General features: G+C 33.9%; 1 protein-coding gene across 5 annotated transcripts in view; it reads left to right on the top strand.

The window, feature by feature from the left end:
- The first annotated feature begins 797 nt into the window (after positions 1 to 797).
- Positions 798 to 26390, top strand: part of LOC149789506 (electroneutral sodium bicarbonate exchanger 1-like) — a 35907-nt gene continuing 10314 nt past the window's right edge. The window contains exons 1-16 of one of the 5 annotated variants that reach the window (XM_089971543.1): positions 798 to 929; positions 3886 to 3983; positions 5828 to 6025; positions 6520 to 6680; positions 7871 to 8077; positions 8602 to 8693; positions 11956 to 12201; positions 12495 to 12641; positions 13294 to 13397; positions 13981 to 14155; positions 14741 to 14874; positions 15444 to 15999; positions 16868 to 16981; positions 21534 to 21698; positions 23129 to 23307; positions 24693 to 24765. In XM_089971543.1, coding sequence (XP_089827669.1) covers positions 3931 to 3983; positions 5828 to 6025; positions 6520 to 6680; positions 7871 to 8077; positions 8602 to 8693; positions 11956 to 12201; positions 12495 to 12641; positions 13294 to 13397; positions 13981 to 14155; positions 14741 to 14874; positions 15444 to 15999; positions 16868 to 16981; positions 21534 to 21698; positions 23129 to 23307; positions 24693 to 24765 — 2604 coding nt within the window. In that variant the 5' untranslated portion in view covers positions 798 to 929; positions 3886 to 3930. Of the gene's footprint in view, positions 930 to 2610; positions 2821 to 3498; positions 3609 to 3885; positions 3984 to 5827; positions 6026 to 6519; positions 6681 to 7870; positions 8078 to 8601; positions 8694 to 11955; positions 12202 to 12494; positions 12642 to 13293; positions 13398 to 13980; positions 14156 to 14740; positions 14875 to 15443; positions 16000 to 16867; positions 16982 to 21533; positions 21699 to 23128; positions 23308 to 24692; positions 24766 to 26390 lie in introns of those variants that run through there. The other 4 variants (XM_089971542.1, XM_089971544.1, XM_089971545.1 and 1 more) reach the window with 4 other exon arrangements.

Below are 26390 nucleotides of genomic sequence, written 5' to 3'. Positions count from 1 at the left end.
AGTTAGACACTCTTTCGGTGTAATCCTTGAAGGCAGCTCTTACATTAAAATTGTATTTACACTGTTTTTCCGTTTTTATCTGAAATGAGAACATGTATTATCATCTTACATTTTAGCATCTCCTGCTCTATAAAGTAGATGACATATTGTTTGCACTGTATCAGACCCATCACCAAACAGCGATAAACGTAACATTATGGGACATGCAGCGAAAAGTGTGTGTGTGTGTGTGTGTGTGTGTGAGAGAGAGAGAGAGAGAGAGAGAGAGAGATAATATGAATACGTACTCAATGTCTCAACTGGTCGATACTTATTACTAGAAGTACCCGCGAGCGGTTACACGGATCATGTTCAACCTAATATCTGTGTTGCACAGGGTTATATAGCAATAGCGCATAATTATCAATACATACAAAAATAATACTCAATACCTACATAATAAATACTCAATATTTAATACATAAATAATACACAATACATAAAAAATACTCAATACTTAATACACAATACTTAATTATTTTTGCATGCAATATTTGAATATTGTTTCTGATGAATATACCGTGGTAGTGTGGAATGATTGAAAACAGGGAAAGTTGATACTCGAATGACATACTTTTTCGAAGAGTTACAAATCCACAGTAAATTCTTTGAGTTGAGTTTCATGTAAATCATTGTCATCACGTTATGACGTAATCGCCACATGCACCGCTTGGATCGACTTGTCGCTACAACCAATGGCTGTGCACTGCATTTGCAGAAAAAAGTAATGCAAATAGATGGAACATTCTTAGCCCGGAGCCATTCAAACACACCTGGGAAATTGCATAATATAAGTCGCACAGTATATTCATTTACATAGCCACTACAAAAGGTTTGATACAGGTGTGATCGAAGGATTTTTGTGGAGGAATATTAGACTTGAATTGACGGTGAGTGGATTTTTACTTTCACATGAATTAGAGTCAGAGATCAAGAAATAGAATCCATGTCGGATAACGGAAAATATCGCTGAAACAAAATTCTTCAGATGGCATAACTTTGTACTCCTTTCTCAACTGATAGTACTGATCAAACGATAGAGTCAGTCTCTCGTGATGAGAGACAAAATCGCTGCTTGAACACTTTTATTATTTCAAAGTATGTTGTAGAGTGTAACAGTGGATAACATTGAATATCTAATAGAAATAGTTCATGTAAGTGTAATCAGTTTCAATGTTCACAATACATGTATCATATCGTAACACGAAAGATGATACATGTAACCCAGTTGAGATTATTTTCAGTCTGTTTTAGGCATTATGTCATGGCACATCCTCGTTGTTATTTTCAATCTGTTTTAGGCATTTTGTCATGGCACATCCTCGTTGCTTAAATAAATGTATTCCAAGATATGTTCATCAAGATGGAGAGAAAGAGAGAAGAAAAAAGATGAATTAGACTTAAAAATTGAAAAATAATACAAGTAAGGGTGTATATGTTCTATAAGCAGGGAAAAAGCAGATTCAAAGGTGAAATCGCCTTAAAGGCGATATTGTATTATGCCCGATGTGGCGATATTGATTTTTCTAACACTGATGCATTTCACCATTTCATTATGAATTATATAATAAAGAGATGATATGTACGTTTCGATCGCAGATGTAAGAAAATACTACGCGTCATGCACTAATAAGAAATGTTTCAATTTCACAAGTGACATAACATCATTACATTTATTCGAAAACTGTATAATATTTGTTTATTCAAAAACATTTCACTGCAGAAGATTTCGACTTGCATGTTTTTTTCTCTCTTTTGTGCTAATCCATCGATACAAATTCTGAACTTTTGCAACAATTTATAAGAGCGGCTTTTCGAAAGTTTATCTCCCACAAATATTGCCTTAAATTGTCTTTTTTTATAAAAAAAATTAAAAATTAAGTACTTTTCTCCTATGAACTTTTCGTTGACATATTTATTAATAAAGGAATCGTCACTTGGTTGGGCTGGCGTAAATGCAGAACGGTAACGTTCTGATAACGTTCTGACATTCCTTAATGAATTTAGACTTAACTATAAGAATTTTGTTTATTTTAGTTGCTTATTGTTTCATCCCAAAATGATTTATTTCTCATACCAAGTTTGTAGTGTGATTCGGTAGCATACATTGGATTTAGCACGTAGCTTTTGTAACTAATTATAATGTACAACTGTAAACTGCTCAACTTATTATAATCGTATATTTATGAACATTTTATATGTCAGGATTTGTCTACATACACATATCCACGTCTTAATATATGCTGTCTGGAACGGACACAGCTCAGCATCTCTTTACCACTTGTCAGCTCCCTGTTAAGGGCATAAATGACACAGCATTGTTAATCTTTCGTCTTACGCTGGATTAACGGCTTTGAACCACACGTAGGTCAAGTGTATGAATGAGAGCACACTGTTAGTCATTATTTTATGCGCATTCTATCGAAACTGACGCGCGTTTTCCCTTATCTTATATATGAAATAAATCATTACGAGGGTTAACCAAAGTTTACCTTGTCTAAGATATATATAGTCAGCAACTGTTTCGATGTGCATTACTTCATAACGTCACTGGGACAAACTTTCGTTCTACTGACTTCTCATCAAGTTATAACCATCGAAGTTTTGTTAACATTTTGCAACTTAGTTATTGTACTTCTTTTGCTATTAATGGATGAAGACGTGCATGAGACGCTGTAGAAAGATTGCATTATCTTAACGTTTTATGATCGAACTTACATCAGTTGCTAATCTGTATCACACGCAACGTTTGACTGCCATGGCTTAACAAACATTTTAAAGGTATGTAATCGTAATGTTACAAAAACATTTTTTTAAAAAAAGAAACTATTGTGGACGTATGCTTAACGTAAGTAGATACAAGTCCAGATAGAGTCCCAAAATAGCCTTATACGAAACAAGAATGAAAAATGTGATTACCTACCTTTTGTTTCGGTCACTGTCTGTCTGTCTTTCGGTTTGTATGTCTCTCTCTCTCTCTCTCTCTCTCTCTCTATATATATGTGTATATATATATATATATATATATATATATATATATATATATATATATATATATATATATATATATATATATAATTCCACAACACTAAATTAGAGACTAAAATTATGCACACAATGTAGATATGAATAACATTACCAAGAACGCATGTTACTTTCGCACACGCAGACACACTTATGCAATTAATTAGCCTGCTGACCTCAGTTTCGTTCCATTTCATGTGATATCTATAATCGACAGACATCAATGCTTGCCAGTTCGGACATGCTTTTCGAAATTTGAAAATTTCGTTTTGCTGACTTTCTTGTGCAGATTTCTTTTTTTCTAATTTTGAAACAGCCGTGAATTTAATGTAATATAACAGTGTACGCTATTCTTTAATAGACCTTGTTTAATATTATTTTGTCAGTATGGACATGTTATGCGCATTTTGTCTCTACACAGTCACTCTTCGCTGAGCAACATCTGTTCTTCATTGGAGATAGCAGATCCAGCTGGTTTCGCGCAGGCCGTTTGTGACTTCTGGTGTTGTCATTTGTTTACAGGTTTGACAGTTCTTTTTGTGCAGGTAAAGGATTTAAGACAGTCACAATATTATGATGTAAGAATTTATATCATAGGCTGTTTTCCAGGTTGAACGCCTAATTACTTATTAGAACACTTATGAAAGGTTTTTGACCCCCGGATTGCTACATTCCACATTAGCGGTTCAATCAATTAGTGCTTCGGTAATGTTTGTTGTAAGGTAAATATGACTTATTTAAACATATATTGAGGCTAAAATTACCCACTGTTTCTATTATGGTTCTATAGATGTATTATATTTATAAAATTTGAATTTTCAGATTCCTCTGGGATGGTTCCACCATATTCAAACATTTCAAATTGCTATGAATTTTAGCGATCAGTCTTTGATAAAAAGAACTGTTTCAAGCAATTTGAGGTAAGGCTGTTTAAACTGCAATACATTGCTTTTATTATATAAGGATTGTTTCTTTGGAAAATATTACAATAATGGCATCATATGTGAGCAAGACGTGTTCTACCGAAAAATCCAACAATGAGATTAATGTCTCATAAAATCTAACGGTATCAAAAAGACTTATGTATATTTAATTTATATCGTGAGCTTCATTGTTGTCAGTAATTGATGCTAGAAATTGGCTTGCCTGATTTTGGTCATTTGTTTGGGACGTTTACTAAAATTTGAGATCGAAACCTTTTTTTTTTTTTTGGTTTACCCTAGGAAATCCTATTGCGTCTAAGGTCAATGCTGGGGTCTACAAGATTCTATAAACGAAGTCTTTATATCTGTTTGACATTAATCTTTGGAAATCTATGATCAGAGTTTGCTGTTGTGTTCAGGTATGATTCTAGAAGAATGTATTTATTTAATTTGTTCATGGAAGTTACATTAATGTAAATAACAAAGTGCTCATCGACGTTTTAGGCAAAACAACTACTTTGGGATTATTGAGGACTCGTTCCAAGATTTCATGGATTATATCATTGCGGTACCTCAAAATAATCAAGACGATTGAAATTCATTCGGAAGATTTTATACATTTGGACTTTATACAGAATATTTATGATTATTTTTAATTTACTTTACAATAATGATAGTGTTTAATGCAGTTTCACTTTGCATGGTAGTGAAATAAATTGTTCCATTAATTCCTTTAATTCAACTATTTCTTTATGTTACATAGTTTAAGACCATTGATTCTTAACATAAACTTGTGCGATTAACTCAATCTTGCAATCAAACATCTTATTCCTTCTGTTTCATGTGTTACAAATATACACATTTTACGATAAATTTTACAAAGCACTGGAATCTCGTGTACCTGCTTTTGCTACTTATAGTCGTAAAGACCTCTTGTGTCAAACTTGACCTCAGTTTCACCTTATGACAGTTTTCCCAGCATTTTACCAACAAAACTGACACTGGCGTAATATTCAACAAACATTTGTCATACATGTAAGTTAACTTTCTGCTTTTATTTTGATGAAATCGAAGCTTGATATGTCACTTTTAAATCAGATTGAAATTTTAGTCACTGAGGTTGCAAGACCAGTCACTACTACATTTGAGTGCAAAGTACTGCCCGTATGTTGAATAACTCCAAGGCAAGGTATCATTAAGTCTGAGTGCAAAATAATGCCCAAATCTGCATGTGAATGCTGCTTCATGTCGTTGTTCAAATCCTTAATACACCTTTAGGTTAGACCAGTACTATTTTTTTCACCATGTAATTAGAGAAGACATACACACACACACACACATATCTGAGGTATGAGTGGAAATGCGAGTTTCTAGTAAACGACATTAGCTCTGCAAAATTCTATTTACTTTACATATACGTGTGTTTGTGTGTGTGTGTGTTTGCGTGTGTGCATACCAATATTTACTGTGGTTTTTTAAACCTAAGATCAAAATATATTTCTTACATAATAAATCATAGATGATGTGACCTCCGATTAAAACAAAATCAACACTATACACAATCTCTAGCTGCGAACACTATAATAACATTAATGGGTTCGTCCATCGATATATTTATTGATTAAATCAATAACTGATATAAGACAATGTGGTCGGTGAAAATGACAAATCATTCATATACTTAGTTCCATAAAACACACAAATCATCAAACATATTTGTACGTCATGACGCGGCATGTTATTCAGATGCACAAAGTCCCTACCTTTAAAGCGAGCGTGATTACATTTTAAACTGTTTTCACAAAACAAATCCACAAATATTATTAACACTTCTTTTACAGAATGGATTTATATGTGCCCGACGAAAGGGTCCAGAGTCTCCAAGTTTCCTCCTCATCCGTCTCCAGTACAGACAACATCTCAGTACATGCTGTTTGCAGCATCACAGACGAGAAAGATGAGGCGGTAAAACTCTTGTTCTGTCAGATGGACGTTTTGCGGACATATAGGGAAGATCTTGTTTGGAAAGAGATGGCTAGGTATGGCAAAGAACATGGACACATTTTTGAGCTTACTACAATGCAAAGGTTGATGTATCCTTCTTATTGGTATCTTTGTAAATTGTATAATTTCCTTGTACTAACTCTTGTTGTCAACCGAAATCATATCTTAAGATACTTTTGCATTGTCTCTCCAATTTTATTAGATTTCTATGACAAAAAATAAAATATATAATGTATGAAAATGTTCTTTACACATTTTTTGATCCAGAGTACAATCCTTTTTAAGGAAACCTAATGCTTTAATTCTTGTTTGACGATAGTCAGGTCTCATTCGAATAGAACAGGTTTGTTTCCCACCTGAAACGTCCTTCAGAAGAATTTGAAACAGTTGGACGAATTCGACCAGTATAGGAAACAATTCTAGGGAAATTGAAAATAAACATTTGAATGAAAAAAGAACAAACACAAAACTAAAGTTATACAACATAATAAAAGAAATGGACCTAAAAATGATGATCTGATTTATCTAGATGGGTGAAGTTTGAAGAGGTACTGGACGAGGGTGGAAAGAGATGGTCCAAACCACACGTGCCATCTCTGTCTATGGCAGCCTTCATGGAACTGAAACAGCTTCTCTCAACATGCCCTGTATTGCTGGATGTCGAGTGTAGCAGCATGGCTGACGTGGCAGGTTGGTACGCTATAGGACTATTTCGTGTAAAGACCTACCAAACATGCCATCTTTATCACTTTTGTAAAAACTTAAAGCAAACAGTAATGAAAGAAGAAAAGATAATACGATTTTATGCAAACGTGTAATGAAATATAAATATGCATTTTCCTTCAAAAGCTGTTTTTTCTTTCTAATATTTGCTGGGTACTTATGAGTACACTACTGATCACGTACCAAAGGTGTGAGAACATGATAAAAGCTAACTATAAGGTCGGGTCCTCATTAACATGACTCTTACTAACAACGATTAATTACGCGTCATTAACACAAGTCTTAACTATGTTACATGTTTGCCAGAGGTGGATAACTTACAAACAATTATTTATAGATAGTTATTTTTAAGGTTTATTCGTAAAGGCACGGACAATTGTTTACGTCGTGATTAAAAGTAGGTAGATCATAAAGAGGAATAGAAATCGATAAGAAAATTCCTAGATTCCTATTTTCGGATCCAGGACTAATGAGAAGCTATCATTTTGATAGTTATTCCTCTTTATGATTTGTTTACCCAAAATGCATGGTTTATCTTATTTAATAAGCAGTGGAAATTTTAGATTCAAAATACGTTTCCAAACAAGTGCGATCCAAGGAATATGTAGGAATAAGTAGTTTTGGTTTGGGGATTTTCTATGACTATATATCAGTTTTAGACCATAACAGAGCTGAAAGAATTGGATGCATCTGCATGATTCTAAGTAATCCATATAACACAAATCTGCTTAATTGATCTCATTCTTGTTTTTCTTGATTTGGTTCTATTATTTTCAGGAATCTATGTGATATTGACATGATTTCGTTTATCAAGGAATATTGCTGAAGGTGTCTAAAATCGATACTTTTGTAGCTTTTTATCCATTCGAATCACAAGGAAGACGTCACTAATCCATAGTTTTATGGAGACTCAATTAAAAATGGAAATGAACGGACATGTAAACTCTTAAATAACTAGACTCTGTTTCCAAAAGAAGGCTGGTTATTGAAGACATCTAAACTAGTGTAGGTACACTGTACATTCATAATTTGCTGTGGTTTTTTTTTGTTTCTTTCTTTTTGTTTGTTTGCTTATATCTTTTTTGTTCTTGCGCGTTTTATCTTTTTTATTATTATTTCTGTTGGAATATACAGTTCCATTTATTTTACCAATCAAGATCGTGCTTTGGAATCTTGGATACGAGAGGGAGATGTTATTGGCCTCATTCGGAACCACATCCGTGCCGTGCTACTGAAACATCATAAACATCCCCATGCGCGTTCCAATCCAGGTTACAAGGATTCCCGCATGAAAACGAACGGCATCGCAAGCAGCACAGGGATAATAAAAAATAACTCATTCACAGCAAACGGAATTTACAATGGTAAATCCGCGTTTTAAATAGCCAATTATTAATTAGTTTTTGGGGAACAAATATGTTTTCTTCTAAATATTTCTAATTAATGAATAGTTTATATGACGTTCCAATTTTTCGTCCATGTTTTCCTGGTTTTCCTTGCCGAAGTATGATGATAAAACAGGTAATCTAGTTCATAATACTTAAGGCGGTAAAGATTCAAAGGAATGGAGACAAAGTAGTGGTGAAAAAGTAACTTATGTATATTTATTGCTGGAGACGTGGGATAGTAGAAGATGTTACATTGAATTGCAGTTAATTTACGCACCGCAGATTCCACTAAAAATAAATAAGGGATGATAAATGATAAGACATTGCTAATCATGGTACCAGAACGAGTTCCATAGAGTGTATAATACAAGAAGCACGTATTTATGTAATAATGCAGGTAAAACGAATGAATAAATAAACATACCCACTAGATTTCCCTTATGGGTTTCTTTGCAATAGGCATTAGTTTATCACTGACCTTATTATTACACATTTTCTAGAGGGCTTTGAACAGAGTGAGTCTAACCAACAGGAGGTACCTTCCCAACTGAACTCGAGCGCTTCTACACAGTCTTTGTCACTCGGATCTAAGGTGTGTATGCATGAACATATTTATCGATCTGAGTGTCTTTATTCAGCGTAATACGTTTCTCAGTTTAAATTATGTCGTCTATTCTCTTAGACAACGTCTTTATCAGCACTCGTGTTGATGATGGCCGTTGCAGAATACATTCTTACACTTTAACGGAATTTACTTATATGCCCTTGACATTTTCCTCCTCGTCATCAATAGCACGAATTTCAGGCAGGATGTGTTACTGCAGAAACAAGTGAGCAAATAGATACGTTATATTAAGTCAGTCCTGGTAACGGTACACGACTTCCAGATAATCTGATTAAAAAAATGTACAATGCTTGATATACACTCCCTTTGACAAGAAAGGATAAAAATGATTAAATGAAAAGAAGAAAGACAATAATAAAGGACTTCTCAGCACCTGTGCAAAAGGAAAATACGAAAATCATTTAAAATAATCTAAAACGTATTATATGAATAATTATCAAACATAAATGTTTATTTGATAAAATGACCAAGTGGACACCTCAAGATAAATAAAATTAATATAATCTTTGAAAAATGTTTTGAAAAATACAAATATGCATTTTTCACATTATATCTATAGTACGTAACACAACTTGAGAAATTTAATGTATGCTTCTTCAGGCACGAAATGTTTTGAAAGTAACGGATGACGTCTTTTATTTTCATTTAATTGGAAAACAATTATTTTCAATTCAATAATATGAATTACATACAAGTAATGGGTACAGCAATGGGTAGTCCCATGGCTCCTTCATACGCTTCCCTTTTCATGGGTAAATTAGATAAAGATTTTCTTCAAAACGAAAAGTTTAATCATCTGTTTGGTTTAGATTTTTAGATGACATATTTATGATCTGGAACCAATCAAATGAAGAACTGAAAAAATGTATTGATCGCCTGAATCATTTTCATCCGACAATTAAATTTGCTTATACTGCATCAAGTACGCATGTTTCATTTTTAGATGTAAATGTAATTAAAAAAATATTGATAATACTATCTCTACAAATATTCATATCAAAGAAACTAATATCCACCAATATGTAGAATATTCTTCATGTCATCCCATGTCATGAAAAAACGGTATACCATATAGCCAGGCCAAAAGATACCGACGCATTATTTAAGATGATTGTCAATTACAAAATTCTTTGAATAAATTACGAACTTGTTTCCAAAATAGAAATTATCCTACATACATAATTGATTCTGCACTGAACAAAGCCTTTAATCTTACTCAACATGAGGCTTTAAACACAGCAGAATGTAAAATAGAGATGTAATTCCTTTCACAATACAATATAATCCTTCATTGCCTAATATAGGTCGTATAATTAATAAATATTATAGTCTCCTAAATTTATCTAATAAAACTAGCTTCATATCACTTTTCAAAATTAAACCGGTTCTCGCTTATAGAAGACCCAAGAATTTGCAAGATTTTTTAATCAGAACTAAACAGACAGAAAATACAAAATACACTTTTCGTCATCTAAATGTAACAGACACCGGTGTTCTCAATGTGCAAACATAATAGAAAGTACTTCTTTCAGTAGTGCTAATAAAAAAGAGGTATTTTCTCTACGCGATAACACTAACTGCATATCAACTGATGTGATTTATTTAATAACCTGTAAAAAATGTAGCATGCAATATGTTGGACAAACACTACAACAAGTTTCTAAGAGAATGAATAATCATCGCTTTCATATAAAAAATTATAGAGATCCTCAGTTTTCCTCTAATGTTTCAGCACACTTTAACACCAATAATCACTCTCTACTTGATTTTTCTTTCATGCCAATAGATATTGTGCATGGTGACATGAATAGACTCATAAAATAAACTTATTGGATTCATAAGTTAGATACTCTGTATCCTAATGGACTTAATGCTAATGCACTATATAAAATTGTATAATTTAAATTGATATATTGTATATCCTTTATAACAATATAATTATATGTATGGCTGTTTGTCTCTAGTTTATTTTAATATTTTGATAATACTCAGAGAGAACACGATAATGCTTCCTGATGCACTTGCTGCCCGCTATTCGCCCACGATTTTGATTTCAAAATACGTACACATACATTTTTTGTGAAGTCTGCTGTATAGCGAATGTCTGACATTTATATGCAATAAATATATAAATGAAAGCAACATTTGTACGTGCAAAAATGGATTTTATCATCACAATGAGATCTTTCCAACAGGTGATTGACATAAGTATCCACCTGTGCAGTATATTTGTGGCATTCTGAAATGCTCTGTTGTCTTTAAAATAACATTGTTTTTTGTATGATTGGTTTTATTGAAGTGCTTCTTGTACTCTCAAAAGAAATTAATTTCGTTGTCTTTGCATGCATCTTTTTAAAAATGTAAAATTTTGAGAATTGTTCGTTGACTTAGATTAGAAGCAAGCTGTTGCGAATAATGTGACTGAAATAATTTTAACCGTCCACTCTAACAGTGTGTAAATTATTCGTTTCTTTTTTCTTTTCTTTTCATTTTGTCTCCCTTGATAAATCATGTCCAGGCAGGATTGGATGCGGGAAATATGATAATAATTTTGTCTCTGGTTTTTAAGGACTTAGAGAATTATTGTACGATTAATAAATGTGTACTTTCCTGCCTGGCCATCTCTTCAGTGACTAGCAATCTGTTGAAATAACAACAACTAGCTAACGTTATCAAAACTTAAATAAAGGTCTAATAGATGAGTGTTTTACTTACCTCGACAAATGCACACACCATTATCTATCACATAGCATTTGATAATTTGGTGAAATAAATCCTGCTTTTCTTTCATGGCCATGACATAAATATAAGACTTGCCATAGAACTCAGAAATTATTGAACTTGTAAAAGAAACAATAGCACTTGCTACAGGCTGGGTGAGATATATCCTAAACATTTGATTTCCGTTGACCAGAAATCGCAGTTTGGACCTAAATGACAATTATTACCGTAAACTCCTCCGTTCTACCATCACACGTCCTCTCCTAATCACAACAGCAATGAAACTTCCGTGTCAGCCTTATTCAGGCGGTGGAAAGAAGGTATGCTTTCAAAACGCCGGAAAAGTTTTATCATAACAAAAGTAATCGAAACATGAATGAGGAAATCCGATAAGCGGGAAATGTTACCATTTAGGGAACATACAACGTACTAGTTTATGCTAGAGTGTTGTTGTTTTTTTTTTTTTAAATTGCTACATTTGGTAACTTTTTGTTTTCATTACCTATAGGCAAATATCCGTTTCATGCGGAAGATTCCACGTGGAACGGAAGTGGCCAACCTAATGGTTGGAGAGGTGGAAGAACTCTCAAAGCGAATCGGAGTATTCGTAAGGTTGAAGGAAGCCCGTAACGTGGGAAATATTACTGAGGTTGACTTGTGCACTCGGTTTCTCTTTATTCTTTTGGGACCAAAGAATCAACTAGCAAGCTGCGCGGCTGCAGCGCGATGTATGGGAGTTCTCTTCACGGATGAGGTAAGTTCTGTCTTTTTTCTAGAACTCTTTATCATTCGCGTGTAAGAACTGACTAATGATGATGATGATGCTCATGATGACGATGATGACAAATACGACTAGAACCACAACATAGATAATAATTTTAAATGACAAGGTTTAAAAACAATTTAGAATTTATAAAAAGGGATGGGTCTTTACCATAGTTTGTCAACAAAAGCAATCACGACATAGGGAACAATCCGCATAGGCTATATTTTGCCTATAAAATGAAGCAACAAGTAATATCATATATAGGTCATCTTCTGCTGCAGGTATTCAGCTCATTGGTCTACAAAGCCAATTGTCGACGAGATATCTTGGCCGGTATGGAAGAGTTTTCGAACCACATGACAGTCCTTCCACCTGGATCATGGGATCCACATACACGTATAGAACCACCCGATCAGATGCCACCACAGGTAAACTAATAATTCAATTGCATAATCCTATGTATCAAGTGATCAAAATGTCCTGTCATTGGTAAGAGACGCTTAATCATTTGAAGACTTTGATTAAACTACGTGCTTTGCTTAAATCGTCCTATTGGTGAAAGTAATAACATAGACAACTCGTATACATATTGAGAGTGAAGCATCCATTTTCCTGGAGTAAAATATACAATAAGACTGACAATTGTGATACTGAATAAGATGGCTTTAATTTGATATTAGTGGCACATATTTGTAATTACTATGAGATGAAGCATACTAAATAATGATAAATGAAAACGAAATGTACGTGCCCAGACTGTCCATAAAAGTCGTGCTGACAAGTTAGCTGGCAACGATACAAAAGGTAACTATTTTGCATTTCCATTTCCAATCGGTAAACTTGGTACCATTAGGAATCAGAAATATTTTGACCTGACAATTAAATAAAACTTGCCAAATTCATTTTTTTTACTCTTTATCTTAATGTATTACAGCGAGGTAGAACCTGTCCACTACCAGACCATATACATTATTTTTCAGATATCAATTTAAAATCAAAAGAAAATATAGAAAAGAAGTTAAATAAATAGAAATTATTATCACTCATGCAGAATATCATATGGTTTGCATTTCAAAACAGGAACATCGGAAAACCTCGACATCTGTTCCCGATAACGGGGTTTTGGCAAAGAAGGTTGACATGAATGTCGCCCACGAAGATGCAACGTTACAGAGAACAGGCCGGTAATTATTGATCATTTTTGTCTTACAGCTTCTGTGGAGCTGGCATTGAATGGTGTATATGTGTGGATAATTTTTCCGTCATAGTAGTAATAGCAGTATAAGTAACGTACTGGCTGCTGACATCGAGACAACAGCGATTTACACTTATGCAAACTTATTTTATCAGACATCAATTGAAACTAGGATAAATACAATTTATTTGTAGAATTGACATGTTAGTTCAGAATGTCAGGCAGAGAGTTTGTACTAATGATAGACATTATATATATATATATATATATATATATATATATATATATATATATATATATATATATATATATATATATATATATATATATATATATATATATATATGACAGGCATGTAGAATTTATTTGAGTAACACACGTGCGCCCATTCATTTTTCTTCTGTAGTTTTGCTGATTGGACCTATTTAAGAATATTATATCTGATACATCTTTTGTCTGAGTATTTTTTTACAATGTAAAAACCGTTTTCCAAAATGTTATGTCTTTGTGCTACATCCTTGCAAGTAAAACGTAGCAATTCAATGCAAATTAAACTGTTATCCTTATTTCAGTTTGTTTGGTGGCTTAGTAGATGACGTCAAAAGAAAACTTCCCTGGTACAAATCCGATATCACAGATGCCTTTCACATACAGTGCCTGGCATCCTTCGTATATCTCTTTCTGGTAACCTTGACCCCAAACGTGACCTTTGGTGGCCTTCTTGCTGATGCCACTGACAAATATATGGTATGTTCACTAGAACTACACAATAATAATATTAGTATGTACTTGGCGACTTACGTAAACCCTAAAATTGAATCATAGCATATTTAGAGTATTTATCGTATTGTTTTCACGAGGACTCTAATCTCTCTCTCTCTCTCTCTCTCTCTCTCTCTCTCTCTCTGAGACTATAATCTCTGTGGATATACACATAATTTGGTCATTCGCCTTTTATTAAGTTGTTTTAGTCCTACTTTTCTTCTCAGTGGCAATAGGGTTGACCCTAAATACCTTCGGCCAAATTTGATAGCTTAATTATTTTGGCCGAATTTTAACTTCTGTTTAGTTGGTTGATTTACTGTGTCCATTTTGACTATTTTCATAATTTCTATTTTATAATTGGACATTGATGGTTTGTAATATTAGCAGTATTAAATTAATTTTCAAGGATTCCAAGTTTAATAACCCAAATTTCTTATTAAGTAAAATCTTTGTTTGCAAATGGAATGTTTGCTTGTTGTTAGTAAAACAAAATCTATCCTATAATGGCCCTTTCGTTGACAAACGCAACAACAAATGCTGAAAACAAAGCAAACTATGTACTTTCAGGGCACCATGGAATGTATTATGGCGGCTTCAATTACTGGAGTGATTTATGCCCTCTTTTCCGGCCAGCCGCTTAATATCATAGGCAGTACTGGTCCAATGCTTGTCCTGGAAGGAATACTGTACAGATTCTGCAAGTGCGTTCAATCATTGACCAATGATCTTTCTAGAAATAGAACCAAGAACATTTGACGCTTCAAACATAATTTTTAATTGTTTCCAACTTCCTCAGGGCATGATTGCTATTACTCCCGTACATTTTACAGAGGGAAAGGAGTTATATTGTACTATGTAATGTAGAGGACATATAAAGTTTTTTAAACTATGAAAGAAAACACACTGCAATGTCACTAGAGAATGATTCCAATAAAACGCTATGTTCGAAACTGATATTCTTCAATGAAATTTGCCATTTGTTTCCATAGACATTTTGAGACAAGAAGTAAGAAAGTATAGAAATAGGAGAGGAAAATGCAACATAGAACATACATGTTTGATTCTTTAACAAAACATCATAAATTTAATCGTTGTATGAACAATGAACTACTTTTCACGCACTAACTTCCTTTAGAAGCAAATTCTGGGTCAACCCCTTTTTATCACATTTGCTTGCTAGTAGAAGAGAAGGAAACCACAACATGTTTTCATATTCGACAGTAAAGATTATGTAATTGGTTATGTAATCATAATGAAATTTTCTTTCCAGGGACAACGAATGGGACTTCATGCCATTTCGGTTGTTGATAGGTCTTTGGACAACATTATTTCTCATGCTAGTGGTTGCTTTTGACCTTAGCGCCCTGGTCAAGTTCATCACTAGATTTACAGAAGAATGTTTCGCCTCTCTTATTGCAATCATTTTCATCTACGAAGCTTTCGCCAAGGTCGCCGATATACAGCACTTTGCGCCCGTGCACTTTTTTCCACCCCAAAATGTATCACAGTGTACATGCGTCTTATCCTTCTTAAGAAACACATCAAACTGGAACTTTAATCATACCGCAGCCGTATTTAAGATAATCCTTGACAATAATGACACTATTGATAGTGAAATCTCCAGTAATTTAACTGCGAGCGCGCTGTTATCAAACATAGGAGTGGAATCCTGTAAAGCACTTGGTGGAACGTCCATGGGAGATGCGTGTGCAACTGAACATTATGTTCCTGATGTTTTCTTCTTTTCATGGCTTCTTTTCCTTGGGACATTTGTGCTGGCCATGGCCCTAGAGAAGTTCAGGAGTAGCCTATTCTTTCCGACATTTGTAAGTCTTTTAGTTAAGCCTATTTTGGAAACGTTAATACAATAAAGAAACAATATGTATCCAGCTGCATTAATTTGGAGAGCCTTATACTTTTCATGATGACATATTAGATAAATGTTTCAATGTTTAGATCTGTTATCGCCATACGCTGCAGTCAAGAAAGCGTCTGGTCAAAAAGGTTTAAAACCTACATATTTGAAACTTATTCATTGGTGTATCCTCGTACATAGTGAAGTAAAATTACTAAATTTTCAGAATAAACTTTCTTGGTGTTTCCTTTAGATACCTGATTAATTCCACATATAAGTATAGTTCCCAGATTTGACCACTTAAGTCTTATCAGTTATTGTGCTGACATTCCTGCGATTTCAGAGCAAGTGCTTCTTGGTAGAGGGATAATTGTTACTGCCCTTTGCATGTTAATATCGCTATCCGCACTAAATCCGCACTAAATGCCATTCATTTTCTTAAAAGGAAAAGACCCTAGACTATATCTACACAAAGATTATACATGTTGAAATTAGCATACCCAGTGTGTTAGATGAGCTCTGGCTATATTCTCAAAACAGGGGTTTGATAGGCCTAATGTAAAATGAAACAACGCCTGTGTACCTTGATATGTCAAAGCACATTACCTAATGTTGAATACTTACGATAAACTGCGCAGAATTAATATGAGAAACATAAAGCGTGGGAAAGAAATGACATTGACACGATGCTCTAGGTACACACTACATTGATTGGTACGCTATAAATTTCATTGTATAACATTGAGTCTGACACTCATCTTAGGAAAATATGAAGTGTAATCGACCCTACTAAAACCACAATTTTTATCATTCATAAAACTATATGTCGCACTTTTCAGATTCGCCAAACTGTTAGTGATTTTGCAGTTCTCATCGCAATTGTCGTCATGGTCTGTTTAGATGCTGCAACTGGGATACATACGCCCAAACTGAGTGTGCCAACAGAATTCAAGGTAGTTTAAAGTTACAGTGACACCTGCCATATCATACATCTAAATATAAAGGACACTTGTTTACAAAGATACATCGTAATGCTTCAGTTCTATGCTATGGTCATTTTGACATCTGTATAATGAAAAACTGTATATAAAGAACAGTAATTCTCGATTCCTTATCTTTTGTTTATAATCAATTTGGTCTTCGTATAAAAGATGCCTGTTCATATTAGTAAACAGATATCGATTACGTCTCCTGTGTTTATGATATTGTTGACCTCTGTATAATGGACATATGTCCATGACGGATACAAGTTCATGCTACCAGGAATGTTCTTTATAGACAAGTTTCACCGCATTTTATATTCTATAATACCTGTAATATCTATTCTGAACGTTGGTGGAAATAAAAATTGTTCTCGTAGTGAAGTGAAAGATCTCGTTATAGCCGAGTGTAACGTAGATTTCAACATAAAACGTCTTAAAAACTGATGCATACATGAATTAATCATATTTGCAATTTATTTTCATTCATGATTACTATTATCGTCATTGTAATCATCTTTTCTTTGTTTTCTTATTCTTATTATTATTATTATTATATCCAATAGCTAGTCGCTATGATCGTCTTGAATTTGTAAACTTTGAAAAACAGATTCAAGTCCGCTAAAATACTAGAGTAGTGCATTAAGAAACCTACAACAAATAATTTGCTTCTTGTACCGGCTGTATTTTCAAAGCTGAGGGAAAATAAGTCACTACGATGAAGAGAAAATTCAATAGATTTACTTATATATCTCATAAATAATAATAATAATAATAATAATAATGAGGAGTTTTTATAGCGCCTAATCTTTAGAAGCTCTAAGCACTTTACAACATTAGACAACACCTATGACATAAAAAACATATATAATGATACGATTACAAAAAACAAACACCATGAAATTAGAAAACATAAAAGCATGCTGAAAATATTTAAGGTAGCGATATGTGTATTTGATTTAACTATAAGTGAATTAATATATATTTATTTCAATTTAATTGTTTCTCAGTTTAAAAAATAAATATTTTTCATTACATGATATTGTAATGTAAATTTATATACCAGAGATGAAGTTTTTTAGAAAATAGTTTGACCTTCACTGGTAGTTTATAAACACCAGATGTTGATCTAAATCCTGAAATAGTTTCAGAATTTGTAGCAACCTTCGTAGACAAGTTCTATTTTATTTTAAAATTATTGATTCTTTCCAAGGTCATGATGGGACTTTGTCTTAAGATATAAAGATTTATTTTTATTTCTTAGAGTAAAAATGAGTGGATTTCGTCAGGGTCACACTGTGTAAACGTGATCTGTAACATGTACATGCTTCTTTAATCTTCCAGAAGATGAATACTGACCTTTGTTTACGTTTTAGAAAGCCCGTATAACCATGTTTTGGAGAATTAATCTCAGTAGAAGCTGGACTGTTTACATCATAGTTATTTGTTTTGCTTTTAGGAGTTATCTCAAGTTAATTAGCTTGGAGTTATTTCAAATTACTTGGATTCAAAAGGATTAATTCTGTTATTTTCCTGGAAAATATGTGTGCTCATGTAATATTGTGGGACACGGACAGTTTTTTTTTATAAAAATTTGTTCAGTTATCAGAAACCGGAGTGATAATTCTTGTTTCTACAAGGAACTGTAGACTTCAACACTACAGATAGCAGCATACGTCATCGTCTTCTATCTTGGATTCTTCGTCGGGATTCGAACGTGAAATCACTGGAACGTGTTGTTATTAGGAACACTAAAATTTTATTGTCGGATTATTTTTTGGATTACTTTTGGATATGTTTCTATAAAACCGTAAGTTTATTTTTTTTGTTTTGTTTTTGCAGAATTTTTCCAGTGAAATAAGTTATTATTTTTTAAAAGCTTGTTGTTTTCACTCTTTTTTGTGTTACTATTTATTCGAAACTAAACAAGTGACATACGAATAGGAAACATTACTAGATTGTTCTTGCAGTCGATATAAGTAAGTTTTAAGAGTATTCTTGAATGAAAATCACTGTGTCTTTGTGTCTAAGTTCAGAGGCAATTCATTCCACTTTGTAGGACCCTGGTATGCAAAAGAACGTTGTCCATATGACTTCGATTTCATAGTGGGAGCAATGAGTACACGATTGTCAGAAGAGGAGCGTAAATATCTTGCTGGTGTGTACACATGGGTGAGGTCGGATAGGTATGTTGGACTGGAGTCCGTCAGTGAAAAGTAGCACAGAGAACAAATTTTGTGTTTGATTCTGGATCGAATGGATAGCCAGAGTAGGGTACAGAGCAGTGGCGAGGTGTGCTCTGATTGTGGTACTCTAAGTATGATCCGAGCAGCTTTGTTTTGAACTTTTTGAAGTTTGTGGAGTAGATATTGAGATGAACCAGAGAGAACTGAGTTACAATAGTCCAATCTGGAAAGTACTAATGAACACACAAGTGTTTTAGTGGCATCAACTGAAAGATATTTGCGAATGGAGCTGATGCGTCTCAGCTCATGATATGCAGCCTTGCATATGTTCATGACATGTTGGTGCATTGTGATAGTACTGTCCAGAGTAACACCTAGGTTTCGTACTGACTGTGTGAATTTAATGTTGGTGTCGCTGATATTTATTGTTTGTCGTAAAGGATATGAATGAGAAAGCCTTTGTGATGTGATCCGAATGGCCTCAGTTTTATCATCATTTATCTGTAGCTTGTTACATGTTATCCATGACTTCACATCCGAAATGCACCTCTCTACACCTTGGATGGTAGCATCAATTTCAGTTGGGTACCTAGATCTGTATATCTGGGTGTCGTCAGCTTACAATTGGTGAGACACTGGATGATGATCTATGAACTTGAGAGCGGCTGAGTGTATATAATGAAGAGAACAGGTCCAAGAACAGACCCCTGCGGGACACCATAATATAGACTAACTTGGCTGGATTGTATTCCATTTGCAGATACAATTTGTGTCCTGTTGACCAAGTAGGACCCGAACCACAGTAAGGCTGATCCATGAATGCCAAATACATGCTGGAGACGGTGAAGTAATATATCTTGGTCTGCTGTGTCAAATGATGCAGACAAATCAAAGAGGGTAAGGACTATAATCTTTCCGCAATCCAAAGCAGAGGGAATGTCATCAACTACTTTTAGAGGAGTAGTTTCATTACTGTGGCAAGGACGATATGCAGATTGTACATTGCTAAATAGAATGTGGAATTCAGATGAGATACAAGCTGGGATAGAAAAACCTTTTCTAAGATTTGTTATACGAATGGGAGATTACAAACTGGGCGGCAGTTCTTTAAATCGTTATGGTCTAGTGTTGGTTTCTTCAGCAGCGGCTTTTCATTGGCAGTTTTGAAAACTGACGGGAATTCCCCGGATGAGAGAGAGGTATTAACAACATCAGTTAGTGAAGGCAATACTAGATCTAATCACTCAAGCAGCAGTGATGTTGGAATTTAATCAAGTTCGCATGACTTTGGTGCACTCTTCATCACGATTGTACGTACTGATTCCATAGCGACATGTTCAAATGCCGCTTATGGTTGCAGCTGAAATTCTGTATCCCAACTGTATGGTGACGACGAGTCAATTTAAATTGTGTTGTCAAGTTTGTCTCTAATGGTTTGTACTTCGTCACGGAAGAAATGTGCAAACAGGTCCGGAAGGTCGACTTAAGACTTTTGGACCAGTAGACTTTTGGACCATAAACAGATATGCTTTGTTTGTTTATTTTTTTGGTGAGGGGGTAGAGATTGGGATTTTTTATATCTTTATATTACAGTAGCATATTGGTAACGATAGATTACTGCACTCAGTTCAAGTCAGTTTTATATACCCCGCTCCACATCAAAATCTGCCAAATTGTATCGTGAAGTTCATAGGTTACGAATTCAGTTTAAGTACTCTCTAAATAGAGCTCCATAAGTTCTTTCCCTAACCAATTTAGGATCATTTATCACAAATAATATTTGGATCGCAATTTGTTTTAAATTAGTAATGTTATTTCAGTATGAATTATTTGTTCAGCTATTTTTTTATGTATTTCTGCTGAGCGTAAAATTGACATGTTATTATTGTTTGTTTTGTTTGTGATAATTCATTCACGGGTTGCAGACAAATGAGTTCCATATAAGTTGTCAAACATTGCACTGGGTACTCGTTTCGTTCCAGTTAATAGTAAACATTTATAGAAAATAGTGTGGCGTACATGTGTCAAGGTGTAGCATGGTAGTGACCACGGAGTGTCCTTTTTGAAGGAATATATCGAGATACCGTAAGAAAATATGTCGGTACGGTACGATTTAGGATTTGCGACAATGTTCTAAAGACGGACTTGTTCCTGCTATATGAAAAACACAACATTTTAAGGAACACTAGCTAAACATTTTTCTTACTGTTTTCAACCCACGGGGCATAACAGAACTGGCTCAAATAACCCTGTTGGTGAGATGTATGCCTAATGAGAGATCCAATTCATCGGGCTTCCAGTTCTCCGAGCTACAATTCTATTATTTTTACTAATTTCAGCCCACCAGGCCAGGCAGGGGATGGTTCATTAATCCTATTAGTGACAAGAATCCGTGGTGGCTGTACCTATTAAGCGCCCTTCCAGCTCTGCTAGCTACGATTCTCATATTTATGGACCAACAGATCACCGCTGTCATCGTCAACAGGAAGGAGAATAAATTCAAGGCTGGTTATTCTAACATGAATGTTTTTGCCCCTCCCCACACTTAAATGCACGTATTTTTGTAAAATAAAATATAATAGAACAGTGCAAACGATAAACTTTAATGATAAAAAGAATATAAACATCTGTTTAAAAATAGAATAAAGCTCATCACGCATAAGACTCACAAAAGAAACAATTTTATTAATCGTGGAAACATTAATATTGCATCAGACAGAGGTTCAGCTATAAAAAAGTTTATCAGGAAATGCCAAATATTTATTATTGTAGTACCTTTTATGGAACCAGGTCTAGTACTGTTCATATCTGAGTGGTCGAGTCTTCTTAATAACGTTATTCTAACAATGTATGCATTATTTTACAAATAAATTCTGGATCGGAAAAAAGGCAAAGCAATTACCAGATTTGTTTGAAAATTGAAAAGTCCTTAATATTGATCTGAAAACAAATGAATAAATAAAAATGTATTGCTTCTTTATTGCGCAAGTGTGACTTCCTTTCATATAACACGTCAAAGTATATTGCATGGTATTATAAGTTACTACCGTCCGTCCGGCCTGGCAAGAGGGCATTCAATTTATTTGTTATGTGCGATAATTTAAGTTTCTTCAATGTTTTCCAAAGTATATCGTTCCACGTGTTTCTCTTGCTCCAGGAGAAACCCCTATTGATTTTGATTTTCAGGTCAATAGCTCCAAGGTCAATGTCACTGTTACTAAAAATGGAGTTTGCCATTGCAATTTATTTCCGATGAAAACGTGAGTTATTATCAGCAGGTTTCAAAGCAATGGTTCATATTTGCTCTACTTGTCCCGGGAGAATCCAACATATGCAAGGACAGTAAATCGAAAGTCAATATCATTGTTGAGAAAAATAGATGTATCCGTTTCATTTTATTTTTGGACAGTAAAAAACGCACCACATACTAATTTCGTTCGAAAAGGTATTCTCTTCTGCCAATAAAGACCGCTGTAGGTGTGCTTTCCAGGTAAATGTTTCTGTTTTCTTTGGCAGTTACATTTAATTGTGAACCAACACTAAAGTTCTCGTCCACTGAGTTCAACTAAACTTGGTACATGCATTGTTTGTTTGTAATCCTTTTACCTAAAGAAGCAGCAATATCAACTTGAAGTCGGTAGCTTGAAGTTGAAAATCAATATAAAATAGATTTAATCCTTGTATTCATTTTTGCACACAAACCGGAATTACTTTAATCGCTAGCAAAGATATTTAATGTAAGTGTTCCCCTTTACAGAGAAAAGAACTCGGAAACAGTTCAGTAATTGAACTTTGTTAGGGTGAGAAAATTTCCCAAATGAATGATTTTGACCTGAAACCATGCCTGTATGTGTCTTTAAATGTTTTAATATTCCCAGAACACACTTCCTGGTGATATTCTATTCTAACATTTTTTGTTTCTTTCTATTTCCAGAAAGGAGCTGGCTATCACCTAGATATGCTGATTATCGCAATTCTGGTGGCCGTAACATCACTGCTTGGACTTCCTTGGTATGTTGCAGCAACAGTTACCGCTCTTGCTCACGTGATGAGTTTAAAAAAGGAATCTGAATCCACTGCACCTGGCGAGAAACCGGTTTTCCTGGGAGTTAGGTAACTAGTAGAATTACAAACAAACAAGCAATACAACACTTAGAGCTCATCGTTTTGGAAAATGTCATGTGAAAACAAATTTATTTAGGCACCATCCTCTTTATCGGAAGAAACATATTTCAATGTGGGCAACAGACAAAGACCCGAACGTTTTTTTACACTGTTTTTAATTGCTGCAATTATATTAAATGCAGTTTGATGGCTACTTTGCTTCTAGTCGTTGTAATACTGAATGTCAATTAACTTTAGGCACTTGCGTCTCCAGAATACTAAAGTCACCTAGATGGCAGTTCTTTAGCATTTTATTCTGCAACAAAATTATTAAGGGAATATAAAAAGACTATATTTCTAGGCGATACACAACATTCTTATATGTTTTTGTTCTCCTTCTCGGGAGTGTTATGAGTATTCAAGTATCTTGTATTCCTTTTCCTAGTTCATCGAGACATTGCATTATAGGAAAGATGACGTTCTGAAAAATACTAGTATCTCCAAAGTAGTTTAATCAATTCTATATGTCTTCTTGTCGGTTTTGTCCGTTTATTTAAGAACCAGTGCTGTATGTCTTTTTGTCGGTTTTGTCCGATTATTTAAGAATCAATGCTATATGCTTTCACGGTTTTATCCGATTATTTAAGAATCAATGATATATGTCTTTTTGTCGGTTTTGTCCGATTATTTATGAATCAATGCTATTTGTGTTGTGTCCGATTATTTAAGAATCAATGCGATATGTTTCCACGGTTTTGTCCGATTATATAAGAATCAATGCTATATGTGTTTTTGTCGGTTGTGTCCGATTATTTAAGAATCAATATTATGTTTTCACGGTTGTGTCCCATTATTTCGAATTTCAAGATGGTCACTATTAATATACCTGAATAAGGGTCCAATCAAAATAATCTCTAAAAGGTGATTTGGAAGGGTTCCTTTCTGGAACGTTTGATAATTGCTTTACGGTAGTCCGGGTGCTCTTCTCCGCCAAGCAATAGACAGGTTCAAACAATCAACAAATAATGCAGATTTCACAACAGCCCGCATTATCTTATATTTTCCAAGCTACGAAGACAATTTTATGTTTGGTTTGTATAACTCCTTTTGTTATGGTATTTGATGGATATACACTGATCTGAAGAAAGACTTAGTATGATCCTTGCGAATTCCATTTACCGGATTCATAACGACAATGCGCTAAGGCAGAGATAATCCTAAAGCTTTAATATGCTCTGCCACATCTAGGCAATCACTGTAAAGGAAAACAGACACAGAAAAGATACACAGAAAACCAAAAGCCATCACAAGTATTTGTTTTCCTAAAGCAAGTAAAATAATCGTGTCTACCCAGAAAGTAAATGTTACATTCGAAAATACATTTTTATTTCCAGAGAACAAAGAATTACTGCTCTGATGGTAGGAATATTCAGTGGCCTGGCGGTTTTAATTACGTCTATACTAAAGGTGAGGTTGAACACTAGCAAACGTTTTATGAAATTGTGTGTCCCTCGACCATCGTAACAACACAGACACACACAGACACACACACACACACACACACACACACAAAGGGAAAGAGATATATTGACTTTATATTTGCTTTCTTGCGGAAGATTTTGTGGAAGGAAGATACTTAAAATACGCAAAAGAAAAGTGTCCTTATATATATATATATATATATATATATATATATATATATATATATATATATATATATATATATATATATATATATATATATATATATATATAACGACTGTATGGTCTTGAACTAAGAAATAGAAAGGAGCTAAAACCAACAAGTTTTCTGAAAATCAACAAATAACTTATTTCCCTATAATATGAATGGAAAATTTGAAAAGAACTTAAAGTAATGCAAATTAAATCCCAAAATAGTCCGTAAGTTCTTTCACCATTCTTAATAAATACATTTCTAATTAAATTTGAGTGCTAATCGAAATTAGATCCAGCGCAGAAGAGGTTTATGCGCCTGTAATGACGCGTGACTTGATGATGTCACAACTGTATTTTGATGAACCAAAATAATATAATCGAAGATATATAATTCCAAACTAATGTTTCTGTCCAAGAATCTTTCTTAAGAGTGCATTGTATTTCCAGTGAAAAATAATTGGAACAGTATCTCTACCTAAATAATTGGAATAATAACTCTACCCAAATAATTTGAATAGTGACTGTACCCAATAGCAACTCTACCAAAATAATTGGAAGAGTAACTCTACCCAAATAATTGGAATAGTAACTCTACCCAAATAATTGGAATAGTAACTCTACCCAAATAATTATAATTGTAACTCTACCCAAATAATTGGAATAGTAACCATACCCAAATAATTGGAATAGCAACTCTACCCAAATAATTATAATAGTAACTCTACCCAAATAATTGGAATAGTAACTCTACCCAAATAATTGGAATAGCAACTCTACCCAAATAATTATAATAGTAACTCTACCCAAATAATTGGAATAGTAACCATACCCAAATAATTGGAATAGTAACTCTACCCAATAGTAACACTACCCAAAAAATTATCATAGTAACTATACCCAATAGTTACTCTACCCAATAGTAATTCAACCCAATAGTGATTCTACCCAAATAATTATAATAGTAACTCTACCCAAATAATTGGAATAGTAACTCTACCAAATAATTGGAAAAGTAACTCAACCCAAATAATTGGAATAGTAACTCTACCCAATATTAACCATACCCAATAGTAACTCTACTCAAATAATTGGAATTGTAACTCTACACAATGGTAACTCTACCAAATAACCCAATGGTAACTCTACCCAATAGTAACTCTGCCCAAATAATTGGAATAGTAACTCTACCAAAAAAAATTGGAACAGTAACTCTACCCAACTAAGTACTAATTGGAATGGTAACTCTACCCAATAGCAACTCTACCCAAATCAGATTCTGAGAATCTTAAGCACGAATGAATACATTTTTCACAGTAAACAAGATTCAATAAAAGAAAAACGTAAGACGCAAAAGAAAAGCAGGGATATAGGACAGAATTTCGTTTCTAGAAAGATCTGTTACTACAGTAATACTA

Source organism: Sinohyriopsis cumingii, chromosome 10 (assembly GCF_028554795.1).
Source record: "Sinohyriopsis cumingii isolate HCF-2022 chromosome 10, ASM2855479v2, whole genome shotgun sequence".
Lineage (NCBI taxonomy): Eukaryota > Metazoa > Mollusca > Bivalvia > Unionida > Unionidae > Sinohyriopsis > Sinohyriopsis cumingii.
Note: the sequence above shows the minus strand (reverse complement) of the source record. Positions and strands in the feature narration are given on the sequence as shown.